The 15365-nt window shown below is 43.0% G+C and overlaps 1 protein-coding gene across 1 annotated transcript in view; it reads right to left on the minus strand.

Moving 5' to 3' along the window:
* LOC120066296 (FERM domain-containing protein 4A-like) overlaps positions 1–15365 on the minus strand; it is a 102456-nt gene that overhangs the window by 49422 nt on the left and 37669 nt on the right. Inside the window, exon 2 of the mRNA XM_039017580.1 lies at positions 4860–4925. Within this exon, the coding sequence (XP_038873508.1) occupies positions 4860–4925 (66 nt within the window). The remainder of the gene's footprint in view (positions 1–4859; positions 4926–15365) is intronic.

Genomic DNA, 15365 nt, shown 5'->3' on the forward strand with positions numbered 1-15365 from the left:
CTTTCCTCTCCTCCCTTCCTATTTAATATCTTCCTGCTTCCTCTCTTTCTCCTGACTGAGAGGATGGAAGGAAGAGAGGATGACCAAGTATATGTGGAGAAATATGAGGCTTAGAGAATGAAAGAGGGAGACAGAGAGAATGAAAGAGAGAGAATAGGATAGCAAGAGTGAGAGGTGAAGATAGGCTGAGTAAAGCAAAGAAATGAGGGAGAGAGAAATCCTTCATCATACAATGAAGGTTTACTAGAAACGGACTGAGAGACAGGAGGATCAGTTCTGCCATGTTAATCAGATCCCACTGCATGCAGAGCTATCGTCTCTTCTTCTCTACTTTCTACTCACCTCGACCTACTCTCCCTATCCTCTACTATACATCCTGTCTCCTTCTGTCCATCCAGAGCTACCTTCTACTCCTTTCTCTTTATTTATACATACTTTGCAGCAGCAGTAGGATTTATTGATGAACAGACAGAACACACAACATTGTGTGACAGTCAATGTTACCGAAGATGGTTAGGAGGAAAAGGGAGGGAGAAGGGTGCTCCATTGTTGTGATGACACTGCTATGTAGAAACTAGGGATTCCCGATATAGCGGTAAACATATCGGAATCGGACGATATTAGCTAAAAATGCCAACATCGGTATTGGCCCGATGTCTAGTTTAACGCTGATGTGCAAAACCGATGTCAAACTGACGTGCATACCTATATAACGTAGGTACATGCCATAACGACGCCACCCAAAATTTTGCGCTACATGTGCTACACAGAATTCCTAACCTAGCCCACAATGTCTGCTGTGTGGATCGAGCAGTCAACAAGTCGAACAGTCATTTGAAAGAGTAAGAACATTTCAGAGAGACAACTCAAAGGCGAAATCCATTAACGCCAACATAATGGAATTCATTGCCCTTGACAATCAACCGTTCTCTGACGTGGGTGATGTTGGCTTTCGCGACTGGTCGAGCACCGGTACACACTACCAAGTGAGCTATTTTTCAGATGTTGCCCTACCGGTATTACACAGTAATAGCGTCACTGCTATTAGCTTCACGACATACTATGGAATGCTGTTTGGGTCTTTGCGTGTCAAAAAAGATACACGTCAAATAACACTATTTGATGCTTTAAATAACACTATTTGACGCATTAAATAAGCTTTTAATTAGACACGTCAAGTAACACAGTTCTATTATAGAATGTTGTGTGTTCTGAATTTGCCCGTGCAAGTCAAGCGCCACCACTACTATCAGTAGCACTGTCAAAGCTGTACAAAAAAGTCTGCAAACAAGCAAACACCGGCCACGAACGATGTGTTTACAATACTGCGTTGGTAATAAATCATTATTTGTTTGACCGCAACTTCTGGGGTAGCTAGTTAGCTTGGTACCTAGCTAGCACCAATACAACCTGCCTGAAAACAATGACCAGTAGAAACTGCAGTCATTTTCATTATTCTTAGCAATTTAGGAATTCTTATGATGTAGCCACTTGTTGTTTGCCTATTGAAATTGAACTTCAGTTCATGAAAATAAATAGCTAGCCAGCTACTTAACCCTGTTTCCCAAAGCTAACGTTATAAGCAGCCAGCTAGCTTCATCTGGCTAGTGAGGCTCGACCTGAGCGGGTTATGTGTTGTGAAGCTAGCCAACATAAAGGATTATGCACAATAGTGAAATTTTCAGTTTGCCTTCAAAATAAAAGTACCTCTTTGAAAGTGATGCAGAAGGTTACAATTGGTGTAATCATGCCATATTTAGACTAGATAACGTTAAACATGTTTGGAATGTGAGGCAATTAAATGGGGTATCAGTCTACTCGGTGACACCCACAGAACACAACTGTGAAGGGTTTACGCAAATATTGTAGCTCTTATCGCGTGACTGTGACCGTGTGAAATCACCTCCCCAGTCAGCCTATTGTGTGTATTGACATTCAAATTGCACTGTACAGCTTTACCTAAGGATTGGGGATCAATCAGTCTACTCAATACCCAATATATTTTTTCCCCAACGTCCTCCTTAGAGTTATCTGACTCCAAAACATCCACGCAGTATTGTTTTTCCTCGGGAATAGTGTTCAATACACATAGGTTGACAATAAATGTGGCTCTATTCACAGTTGTTTCAGAGTCCCGCAATAAGAGCTACGTTCTCTGTGTGTCACTGAGTAGACTGATACTCCATGTCATTGATCCACAATCCATAGGTAAGGCTGTACAGTGAAATAAGTTTGCCCCTAATGCAATTCTAAAGTATAATACATCCGGTGTGATTTCAACAGATTTAGTCAAATTAACAAATTATTGTCTTTTGTTGAATTTATATAACAACAGTCCAACCTCGTTTAGCATGATCTATTCAATTATGGCATAATTATACTACTTGTATTCATTTACATCACTGTCAATTACATACTTTTATTTTGAAGGCTAACCGCAAAGTCCACTATTGTGGCTAGTCCTTATTGTGGCTAGCTTCACATAGATGTGTCCGACCACCATTAATCAAATAAGAACTTATAAATTAGGGTTATTTTAGATGATGACACCTAGCTATATAATTAGCTAGCTAACTACAGCTTCTGAAACAGATTATGTCGTTTTGCTATGTTTTTGGGGAAGAACATTTTTTACATCCATGAGTTAGCTAGCTTTTGTTTATGACCAGCACTGTAGGTGCGCGAGACAACTTTACCAGATTCATAGCATACGTATCGATGAATCATTGTGACATATGAAATGCGAGTGATAGTGTAATCAATGTGTAATAACTACATAAAAAATGTATGAACACGTAATGTGCAGTCATGTTCACGTCCTGATTGGTCAACAAGCTTATTTGACACGTGTCATTTAACACTTCAAATATTGTTACTTGACGTGTATCTTTTTTGACACGCAAAGACACAAACGGCGTTCCATAGAAATCCTGGTTGAGAATGAAACGACTGAACAAATGAACAACAAAACAGGACAGCAAGTAAGTGAAAAAAATTGTTTTTGATTATGTTTTTCTGGTAATGGCCAAAAAAATAAAATGGTAATGGCCAATACATAATGGCCAAAAAAATAACTTTTTGGTCAGTGTGGTGTGTGTGTGTGTGTGTGTGTGTGTAACCTTTATTTAACTAGGCAAGTCAGTTAAGAACAAATTCTTAATTACAATGACGGCCTACCCCGACCAAACCAGGACGACGCTGGGCATATTGTGCGCCGCCCTATGGGACTCCCAATCACGGCCGGATGTGATACAGCTTGGATTCGAACCAGGGACTGTAGTGACGCCTCTTGCACTGAGATGCATTGCCTTAGACCGTTGCGTCCATGTGTGTATGTTAACTATTTAACTGTATTAGAATGCTTAAAAGGCCGCAAATTTTTTTAATATCGGTTATCGGTATTGGTTTTTTGGGCAAGAAAAATATTGGATTTCGGTATCAGCCAAAAATGTCATATCGGTGCTTGGTATTCAAGCCAAAGAGTTCAATCTTGGTTTCATCAGACCAGAGAATCTTGTCTTTTAGGTGCCTTTTCACAAACTCCAAGAGGGCTGTCATGTGCCTTTTACTGAGGAATGGCTGCAGTCTGGCCACTCTACCATAACGTCCTGATTGGTGGAGTGCTACAGAGATGGTTGTCCTTCTGAAAGGTTCTCCCTTCTCCACAGAGGAACTCTGGAGGTCTGTCAGAATGACCATCGGGTTCTTGGACAACCCTGACCAAGGCCCTTCTCCCCCCATTGTTAAGTTTGGCCGAGCAGCCAGCTCTAGGAAGAGTCTTGGTGGTTCCAAACTTCTCCCATTTAAGAATGATGGAGGCCACTGTGTTCTTGGGGATCTGTGCCTTGACACGATCCTGTCTCAGAGCTCTACAGACAATTCCTTCGACCTCACGGCTTGGTTTTTGCTCTGACATGCACTGTCAACTGTGGGACCTTATATAGACAGTTGTGTGCCTTTCCAAATCATGTCCAATCAATTGAATTTACCACAGGTGGACTCCAATCAAGTTGTAGAATCATCTCAAGGATAACCAATGGAAACAGGATGCACCTGAGTTCAATTTCGAGTAAATAAGGTATTTCTGTTTTTATTTTTTTATACATTTGCCAAAATATCTAAAAACCTGTTTTCGCTTTGTCATTATGGGGAATTGTGTGTAGATTGATGAATTAATTTAATCAATTTTAGAATAAGGCTGTAACATAACATGTCTGAATACTTTCGCAATGCACTGTAAGGACAACTCAGAATATGCTATTCTGTTCTTCTGAAATAGGCTACATTTTCTACATAGCATGTTTCTTTAGACCTCTCTAAAATAAATTATGGATTTATTGTGATGGTGTAGGCTATATTAAATGGATGTACAGTATTAGACTTTTTAAAATGTATATGTTCCAAAGGTCTGCACCAGTGGCTTGTGGGCTAGCCAGGAGATGCTAAACGTGTTTATGTTAATTAACGGTCAATAATCGTGAGACCGGCAGTTATTTGCATGACAATCACCGGCTGACAAAATTTCATGACCGCCACAGCCCTAGTCTGAATCAGTCCTTATTACAGAGAGAGTAGGGACAAGGGAGCGCAGAAAGAGGTAGAGGTTAGGAGACATAGTGGGTTGAGAGTCACAGTTTAGGACATCATTATGACTGACCAACTGGATTTCTTAACGAGAGAGGGTGTGTGTCTGTGTGGAAGGATCAGGTGAGCAAAAGACGGCGCAGTGTCATCCAGTTAGCAGTAACTGAGCCCCCGAGGAGAAGAGCTTACACACACACTGTGCAGTCTCCTTATCCCTCCTCCTTAAGTGTGTGTGGGTTTATGTATGTGTGTGTGTGCATGCGTGGTGTGTTTACCTGTACGAGGAGCTCCAGCTTCCTGTCGTCCAGGAGATGGACCTGACATCGCCGCCCCTCTGTCATCTGAGAGAGAGGAGAGAGATGTGTTAGGCTCTGAACATGAATTCAAACGGACGACTAGAAAAACCCTAAACCAAGTTTATTCAACCCACTGGATGCTTCAGCTGCAAACACACGTGTACATTACCAAACAGGCATTTATATGTCAAAACGAGATTAGGGATGTAACTTCTCAGAACTGTCCATCTGTTTCTCATACTGCCTAAATGTTGTCTTTGCGGTCGAACGGTCTGGTAGCAGTTCCTCTTCATCCGGTCACTTCTCCATGATGTTTATAAGTGACCTTCTGTTCACCGTACTCATCAGACTTTGGACATACACTACCAATCAAATTTTGGGGTCACTTAGAAATGTCCTTGTTTTTGAAAGAAAAGCAAATTTTTTGTCCACTAAAATCATATCAAATTGATCAGAAATACAGTGTAGACATTGTTAATGTTGTAAATGACTATTGTAACTGGAAACGGCAGATTTTTTTATGGAATACCTACATAGGCGTACAGAGACCCATTATCAGCAACCATCACTCCTGAGTTCCAATGGCACGTTGTGTTAGCTAATCCAAGTTTATCATTTTCAAAGACTAATTGATCATTAGAAAACCCTTTTGCAATTATGTTAGCACAGCTGAAAACGGTTGTACTGATTAAAGAAGCAATACAACTGGCCTTCTTTAGACTAGTTGAGTATCTGGAGCATCAGCATTTGTGGGTTCGATTACAGGCTCAAAATGGCCAGAAACAAAGACATTTCTTCTGAAACTTGTCAGTCTATTCTTGTTCTGAGAAATTAAGGCTATTCCATGCGAGAAATTGCCAAGAAACTGAAGATCTCATGCAATGCTGTGTGCTACTCCCTTCACAGAACAACGCAAACTGGCTCTAAACAGAATAGAAAGAGGAGTGGGAGGCCCTGGTGCACAACTGAGCAAGAGGACAAGTACATTAGAGTGTCTAGTTTGAGAAACAGACGCCTCACAAGTCCTCAACTGGCAGCTTCATTAAGTAGTACCCGCAAAACCCCAGTCTCAACGTCAACAGTGAAGAGGCAACTCCGGGATGCTGGCCTTCTAGGCAGAGTTCCTCTGTCCAGTGTCTCTGTTCTTTTGCCCATCTTAATCTTTTATTTTTATTGGCCAGTCTGAGATATGGCTTTTTCTTTGCAACTCTGCCTAGAAGGCCAGCATCCCGGAGTTGCCTCTTCACTGTTGACGTTGAGACTGGTGTTTTGCAGGTACTATTTAATGAAGCTGCCAGTTGAGGACTTCTGAGGCGTCTGTTTCTCAAACCAGACACTCTAATGTACTTGTCCTCTTGCTCAGTTGTACACCGGGGCCTCCCACTCCTCTTTCTATTCTGGTTAGTGCCAGTTTGCGCTGTTCTGTGAAGGGAGTAGTACACAGCGAACATGAACATGAATTATGCCCCTATTTCAGATTACTCTGACGTTTTTCTTACGCTGTACCCAGTGATTTATAAAACTTGCTTGTGAGGTCAAGGTCCTCATTGGGGTTTTACAGACATGTTTAATACGTTTTATATACACACTTTATTTGAATATTTATGAAATGCATATTGTTATATTTGGTAGCACTTATTTGTTTTTCCTTCGCCTCCAACCCCATTCGATGCGTGGACTGGATGTGGGTGGGGCTAGGTCTACAGAAGGGTGCTAATTAAAAAAACTCACAAAAGCTCTGACGAAGGCCCTGAGGCCGATACATAAAGCTTATTAAAGATCAGTGATACTATCAAGAGCAGTGTGCGCGTTCCTTCTTATTTTTTCTCAGTAAAACATCTTACAACTAACGTTGCAATATGGATTCAACACTAATAATGCACTAATAACCAAAAAACTACAAATCACAAGTGAACATGTGAACAAGGGCATGTGGTCTTTGCTCCTCCTCTCAGCATAGAGCACACAGACACACGCAGTGCTGTAGAATGTTTAAATTCATCTTAGACTTAACAAGGTTAGCTGAGCTGAAACCACAATAGACCAATAGATTATATTTCCTGTGTGTGTGTCTTCCTGCTGGATATATCTGACATTCCTCTCCTAAAGGGGGAAGTCCACCAACAGCTAGACAATCAGAGCATTAGACAGACAGACCTTTCTTTCTCTTTCCCTCCTTTTTCACTGTATTATCTCGTGTTCATAATGTGTCTGTGTGTGTCTGTGTGTGTTAGCCAAAACTGGCATTACTACGCTGCCAAGTTTGGGTGTAAACATTGGAGCAGGTGGAACGACAGTACTTCAGACTGACACACACACTATCCTTTCCAACACAATGTTGCTAATCTGCAAGTGTCTGTTATTGTGTTGTACTGTATGCGGGAGTGTGGTTGTGTGTGCGTACATGCATACATTATGTGTGTGTGGGTGTGTGTGTTGAGCACATGTGGACTGTCTTTGCAGTGTAACAGGAAGAGGAGACCCTGGGGAACACAAACTCTTCAGGCCCTGCCCACATCCTCACATCTGGGGGAGAGGAGGGAGGGAGAGGAGGAGGAAAGGGGGACAGGGGGAAGGAGGGGAAAGACTGGGAGAGAAAAGCCATAGCACAAGAACCCCAAAGGGGTGGGATGGGTTATGTGTCCCAATGTATTTTTAATGTCCTTCCTATCTCCAAAACATGTCATGTCAGACATACACACACACTGATGTGTTCTCTATAGTTGTCCATCTCCAAATCACAGACACACACACATCCAGTAGCCCCTTCAGACACAGTAACATGTTACACACACACACAATGGGAGCGAGCTTGGGACTGCCATGTGAAGTCATTGGTTTTTGAATGGCTAGCAGGCTTGTGAATTCCTTTTAGCCAGGGGAACCCTTTTCCACCACTAATGTTTTCCAGAGACAGCAAAAGAGAGAGTGGACCGAGGGCAGGTGGACAGTCAGCCTTCACCTATTGATAAACACCCAGAGTCATCCCCCCTGGCACCTGGCATAACTCTGCTGGCACACCTCTGATAACATAGGATCACTATACCAGATGTTCGTGTGACTTTGTGTGGGCAGTGGGTATACCTCACCATGTGCTCCAATATAGCAGTAGGGTGAGTGATTGGAGGTGAGAATTGGCAGCGGACTGAGGACAGAGCGAGACAGAGAGAGAGAGGGATAGTTCAGCACTGTGTCAACACACATCCCTGTGTGAGTTCTGCCCTTAGGCTGCTGCCAGTGTGTGTGTGTGTCTGTGTGTGTGTGTGTGTGTGTGTGTGTCTTTAGGCTGCAGACTCCAGCTTCCTTTGATGGGTTTTGTGTCCCTCCCATTCTGTTTAGAGTGGCTGCACCCGCACTCACACACACCCTCCACCTCTCCCAGGTGCTGTCTTCTCCATCCTCCTAATAATAGGAGAACCTTTGTCATCTGAAAGTAGGGTTTCCCATAGATTAGTGCAGGTACCTCTACTAGCCTACAGTGTGTCTCAATCCACAGTCCGCTTTGTATATATTGTTATTTTTTACTGCTGCTCTTTAATTACTTGTTACTTTCTCTTATTCTTATCCTTATTTTTTGAACTGCACTGTTGGTTATGGGCTCGTAAGTAAGCATTTCACTGTAAGGTCTACACCTGTTGTATTCGCCGCATGCGCTTAATACAATTTGATTTGATGTGTTGCACTCGTTTTACTTGCTGTAACATGTGCGCTATGCAGAACTATAGGTCAGTCCTCAGTTCCTGGAGTTGAGTTCTCCCACATACTCAGAATGTAGGTGTAAATGAGCCGTCAGTCAGCCATAGTCTGGTCTGTGTGTATATTGTCCCCCAAATGACTCTACTGCTTTCCCAAGATTCCCGAATACCAGTCAGTCCATACTGCCTGTCCAAGATCTCCCTGTCTGGACAGAGATAGATTAGGATAGAGATCACTGGCCAAAAATCTGCTGACCCCTGAGACCTGCAGTGCAGACAAAGATACTGCTGCAGCACGCAAACACACACACACACACACACACACACACACACACACACACACACACACACACACACACACACACACACACACACACACACACACACACACACACACACACAGACAGACGGCTGTTTTATCTACATACAGGCAGCATCCATTTTCTCTCTCTGTTATAATAAACTACACCAATGAATGAGGAAACTTTGCTTGAGGCACTAGGGGAGAATATACACCACAATAACAGGCAAAGTTACAAATCACTGGCTTAGGGCTATCTGTTTAGGTAACCCATTCCAAGGAGGAAATGGTCATTAAAGCTATACAATATTCAGTGATAAAAAAATAATATATTCACTGAGAATCGAAGGCTACAACATGCAACAAAGTGTTTACACTTGCTACAGTAAATGGTTGTGAATGTTACCAAAAACATATATAACGTGAGGTAATTTATAAACTACACTATCAAAGTCATTAGATAACCTTCCATTCACAGTACAGAAACATCATGAGACAGCAGTCAGATCAAATCTACTAGGAACACAAGACCATTGTTGTTAAGAACCGGATATTTCCATAACACAATTACTACAGCAATTGAAAGTGCAGTCTACATGGACTGTCTAGTTATGACAATAACTATCTGTGACTGTAGCTGACAGGTTTGAAATGTTACCTTGTAACATTATTAGGCTAAAGCACGAGTTGAGGCACAGAACGTTCTTGTTGTATCATTGTGGCCCTAAACTGGAAACACAATCTCTGCAACTTGGTATGCAGGCTCTCTTTACACGCGCACCATACTTAACCCTGTAATAACACAACAAATCACATGGGGAAAATAGACACGATGCTAGTCTAGTGACTGGAGCAGCATTGTGAGGTTGAATCGGTAAACAAGCTGTAGCTAGGCATAATCAGAATGATTCCGTCGCCGAATTTTCTTTACCAATAACAAGACAAGTTTGAATGCATCCCTTGGTAGGCTAGAGGATGGCTGTCTCTGGTCACATCCAGGGACAGGGCAGAAATTATAGCTGGTTTGCTGAGCTAACGTTAGTTGGCTAGCTATTTCATTTTAGATAGGCTATTCGGTTCTAGCCTACCCAGCGATATGTCAAAACACAAACCCGCATTTTTCGGAATAGACTATTTGGATCATGTTAATTTACACACGCACCACATGGTCGAATAAATAATGAAAGCGACCGACGTTTTGATATGGGGCGATACAGCAGAAAGGCAAAGATCGACGTTTACCTTTGAAAAATGTCGGGGTCGCTCAGACATAAAATCCCACACGGATGTTTTAGATTTGTCGAGCCCGAAATAATCCCAATAAAAAATGCATTAAATCCAGTTGGTAAAATCCTTGTTTCCCCGGCCTAGAACGGCATCAGCATCCATGCAATAGTGACCGGTGCAACTCACACAGGAGAAGAGTTGCAACCTGATTCCCGTTTTCCGTTAAACCGGTCTGACAACGGAGCCAAGACATCCCATCTCCTTCTGAACAAGCTCTCTCCCACACACAACGCAGCGACTCTGGTCTGCTTCCAACCAGTAGAGCTGCACCGTTCAATGGCTCATCCTCCCACCGAAACAGAGGGCTTCTCCCCGGCTACTCAGACCATCCGACCCCCTCCTCTCTCCCTGGCGACTCCGGCGCCTAGCAGAAACGCTATGAAAATGCAGAGGGTGGCTGTACCAAAAGAAGACAGAGAGGACCGACGGAATTAAATAATAATCTCAAACGGACTGTTTTAGTCAATTAAGCCACACAATTTGGTTTTCTTCTCCTCTCCCTCGCCCTCTTTCCTCTTGCCTGTTCTGAAAATACGGGAATAATGGAGGCAGGCTGTGGGGGCGGGGAGAGACTAAAGGGGGACATTTCTTTCAGCAGCTCGCAGTCATGAGAAACTGCAGATGGCTGTGTGTGTGTATGTGTGTGTGTGTCTGTGTCTGTGTCTGTGTCTGTGTCTGTGTGCTGAGAACAGCCGAGGAACGACCTACAAACAGACATCTGGATCTGCACACCAGGAGCCCAAAATCATCTAGGAAAGGTCTCTCACTCTCTCTCCCTCTCTCTCTCATTCTCCTCTCTTTCTCTCTCTCTCTCTCTCTCTCAATTCAAAAATTCAATTCGATTTCAATTTAAGGGCTTTATTGGCATGGGAAACATATGTTTACATTGCCAAAAGTATGTAGACACCTGCTCGTGGAACATCTCATTCCAAAATGATGGGAATTCATATGGAGTTGGTCCCCCCCTTTGCTGCTATAACAACCTCCACTCTTCTGGGAAGGTTCCCACTAGATGTTGGAACATTGCTGCAGGGACTTGCTTCCATTCAGACACAAGAGCATTAGTGAGGATGGGCAATTAGGCCTGGCTCGCAGTCGGCGTTCTAATTCATCCCAAAGGTGTTCAATGGGGTTGAGGTCAGGGCTTTGTTCAGTCAAGTTCTTCCACACCGATCTCGACCAACCATTTCTGTATGGACCTCGCTTTATTGCTGAAACAGGAAAGAGCCTTCCCCAAACTGTTGCCACAAAGTGTGAAGCACAGAATCGTCTAGAATGTCATTGTATTCTGTAGCATTAAGATTTCTCTTCACTGGAAATAATGGGCCTAGCCCGAACCATGAAAAACAGCCCCAGACAATTATTCCTCCTCCAACAAACTTTACAGTTGGCACAATGCATTGAGGCAGGTAGAGTTCTCTTGGCATCCGCCAAACCCAGATTTGTTCGCCGGACTGCCAGATGGTGAAGCGTGATTCATCACTCCAGAGAAGTTGTTTCCACTGCTCCAGAGTACAATGGTGGCGAGCTTTACACCACTCCAGCCGAAGCTTGGCATTGTGCATGATGATCTTAGGCTTGTGTGCGGCTGCTCAGCCATGGAAACCCATTTCATATAGCCCCTGACGAACAGTTATTGTGCTGACGTTGCTTCTAGAGGCAGTTTAGCTTGGTAGTGAGTGTTGCAACCAAGGACAGATGATTTTTACACGTTTCTAGACTCGGCGGTCCCGTTCTGTGAGCTTGTGTGGCCTACCACTTCGTGGCTGAGCTGTTGTTGCTCCTAGACGTTTCCACTTCACAATAACAGCACTTACAGTTGACCGGAGCAGCTCTAGCAGGGCAGATATTTGATGAACTGACTTGTTAGAAAGGTGGCATCCTATGACAGTGCCACCTTGAAAGTCACTGAGCTCTTCAGTAAGACCATTCTACTGCCAATGTGTCCTATGGAGAATGCATGGCTGTGTGCTCTATTGTATACACCTGTCAGCAACGGGTGTGGCTGAAATAGCCGAATCCACAAATTTTAAGGGGTGTCCACATACTTTTGTATATATAGTGTATGTTTACATTGCCAAAGCAATTGAAATAGATAATAAACAAAAGTGAAATTAACAATAAAAAATGAATAGTAAACATTACACTCACAAAAGTTCCATAGGAATAGAGACATTTCAAATGTCATATTATGGCTATAAACAGTGTTGTAACGATGTGCAAATAATTCAATTACAAAAGGGAAAATAAATAAACTCGCTCTTTCTCTCTCACTCACTTCCGCTTCTTTTCCTGCTGGTTTGTAAAACAGTTCTCCTAGCTAGCTCATGGGTTTGGTTTGGGCTGGCTATAGATGCTGCCTGGCCGTTGAACTGCATCTCATTCTGAATTACCTACATTTGTGTTCACTGTACAGTTGGAGAAACCATTAGAACCACAGCATGAATCAGTTATTCAGGCTCTAATACAAGTGTAGGTCTCTTTAAAAAAATTAAATGCCCATAATATTATTGATTATTTTGGCCCATTCTGTGTGTGTGTCTATCTGTTGGTGGGTGGCCTTGTCTTATGCTGGTGGCATGACAGTTGAAGCCATAGTAGGCTATGTGCAACTGTCTTCTTGCTTATCCAGATGACACACTAGACCATGACTATATCATACAGCTGTCCCCATAGAGACACGAGGGCTATCATATAGGATGGTTGAACGTTAGTGACTATAGGTCTGTAATAACATGCTATATGTCCTGGTATCATACTAAGCTACTCACTAGTTTGAATGATGTTTGTGTCAAATATAACAACACTTGCTGTACCACAGAGTGATGTACATCTGTTGGCACCATGACAGTAACATTATAAATAGCATCATCAGTAGAAAAACGTTGTCTTAAAACCTATGGCGTCAACATGGTGCATTAAAAGCCCAGATTTTAGTTTGCAGAAAATGGTGTCTATGGTATCTACTGTAGAGGACAGGAGAAAGGAAAGACGTGTATCCTTTTTCTGTTAGGTCTCTGTGTTTCTGGGTATTTTTGGCCTGTTCCAGACACCGGAAACTAGCCTGTCCAACTTAAATATCACCAGATGACTATAACTTTGGCCTGATACACTCTCTCACTCTCTCTCTCTCTCTCTCTCTCTCTCTCTCTCTCTCTCTCTCTCTCTCTCTCTCTCTCTCTCTCTCTCTCTCTCTCTCTCTCTCTCTCTCTCTCTCTCTCTCTCTCTCTCTCTCTCTCTCTCTCTCTCTCTCTCTAAATACATACCACTCTTTATTGGCAGTGTTACTATCACAAGGGTCCCGTTGTTTAGCTAAGACAAGAGAGTTATGGAGTGAGGGAGGAGAAGAGGGAGAGAGGGAGATATGAGTGGAGAAAGGAGTAAGGGACATAGGGAAATAATAAAAAAGGAGAGGGTAATGGGTAGGGAAGAGAGGAGGAACTGGAGGAACCCATTATGCACTGGACCTATTGTAATGGATCGAAGTCATATCAGAAAACTGTTATACTACAAGGAACTGGGTGAGAATGACAGTAAAAGCCAGTTGAGGGTAGGAGCTATTAAGAGAGGATTTGGGTGGGGATATGGGAGTTTGGGGAGAGGTGGGTAGTGGTGGTGGATTGATGGTAGTGATTAGGGGTCTAGGTTAGAGGTCATCTATATTGGTGGAGTGTGATATAAACCGTGCTGAACAGTTAATGAAAGCAAGATGGATACTCTTTAAACTGAGTCTGTAGGCTACACACACACACGCACACACACACACACACACACACACACACACACACACACACACACACACACACACACACACACACACACACACACACACACAGACACACACACACACACACACACACACACACACACACACACACACACACACACACACACACACACACACACACACACACACATACAAGCACACACACACAAGCACATATGTACAAGCAAAATCAGAAAACATACAGAATGTGGATGATGTAGAAAGACTCCATATATATGGTTCCAGAGACGTCTCAGGGAGGGTCACAGAGCAGCCAGGAATGTATAGAAAAATGACTGACTGGGAGAGATCTGTTTTGTTTGTGAAAGTGTGTGTCTGCATGTGTGTGTGAGCTCCACTCACCATCCTGTGAGTGAGTGTGGGAGTGAAATGTGTTTCTAGTTAAGTTCTGAAAATCAGAAACACACAGAGATACAGTATTTCTATAGCCAAGTCTGCTTTGTTCTCATTTTACTACATAGCTCTATTCCCAAAGCTTTCCAAAACTACACTATTCTCAGATCTCTCCCAAACTACGCTATTACCAGATCTTTCCTAAACTACACTATTCCCAGATCTTTCCCAAACTAGACTATTCCCAGATCTCTCCCAAACTAGACTACTTTAAGACCTTTAGTCTCTGGATGAAACCTATGACAATCTAAAAATGGTAAATAATAACAACCTATAATACTATTTGGTGTATCTCCCATGCATTGTTTTATTTTATTTTTATTGTGTTGCTATGTATGCAGCTACATCATTCAGTAGGCCTAGGCCTATTGGTGAATTTTGTCCCATTCCTACTGACAGAGCTGGTGTAACTGAGTCAGGTTTGTAGGCCTCCTTGCTTGCACGTGCATTTTCAGTTCTGCCCACATATTTTCGATAGGATTGAGGTTAGGGCTTTGTGATGGCCACTCCAATACCTTGACTTTGTTGTCCTTAAGCCATTTTGCCACAACTTTGGAAGTATGCTTGGGGTCATTGTCCATTTGGAAGACCCATTTGCGACTAAGCTTTAACTTCCTGACTAATGTCTTGAGATGTTGCTTCAATATATCCACATAATTGTCCTACCTCATGATGCCATCTATTTTGTGAAGTGCACCAGTCCCTCCTGCAGCAAAGCACCCCCACAACATGATGCTGCCCCCCCCGTGCTTCACGGTTGGGATGGTGTTCTTCAGCTTGCAAGCGTCCCCCTTTTTTCTCCAAACATAACGATGGTCATTATGGCCAAACAGTTCTATTTTTGTTTCATCAGACCAGAGGACATTTCTCCAAAAAGTACAATCTGTCACGATCGTCTTCGGGTGAAAGAGAGGACCAAGGCGCAGCGTGATATAAATACATTATGTTGGGGGTTACGCATTACGCTGGGCAGGCAGGCAACTCAGATGGCGCTGGGCAGACGGGCAGCTCAGATGGCGCTG

This window comes from Salvelinus namaycush, chromosome 21 (genome assembly GCF_016432855.1).
Source record: "Salvelinus namaycush isolate Seneca chromosome 21, SaNama_1.0, whole genome shotgun sequence".
NCBI classification, from domain to species: Eukaryota; Metazoa; Chordata; class Actinopteri; order Salmoniformes; family Salmonidae; genus Salvelinus; species Salvelinus namaycush.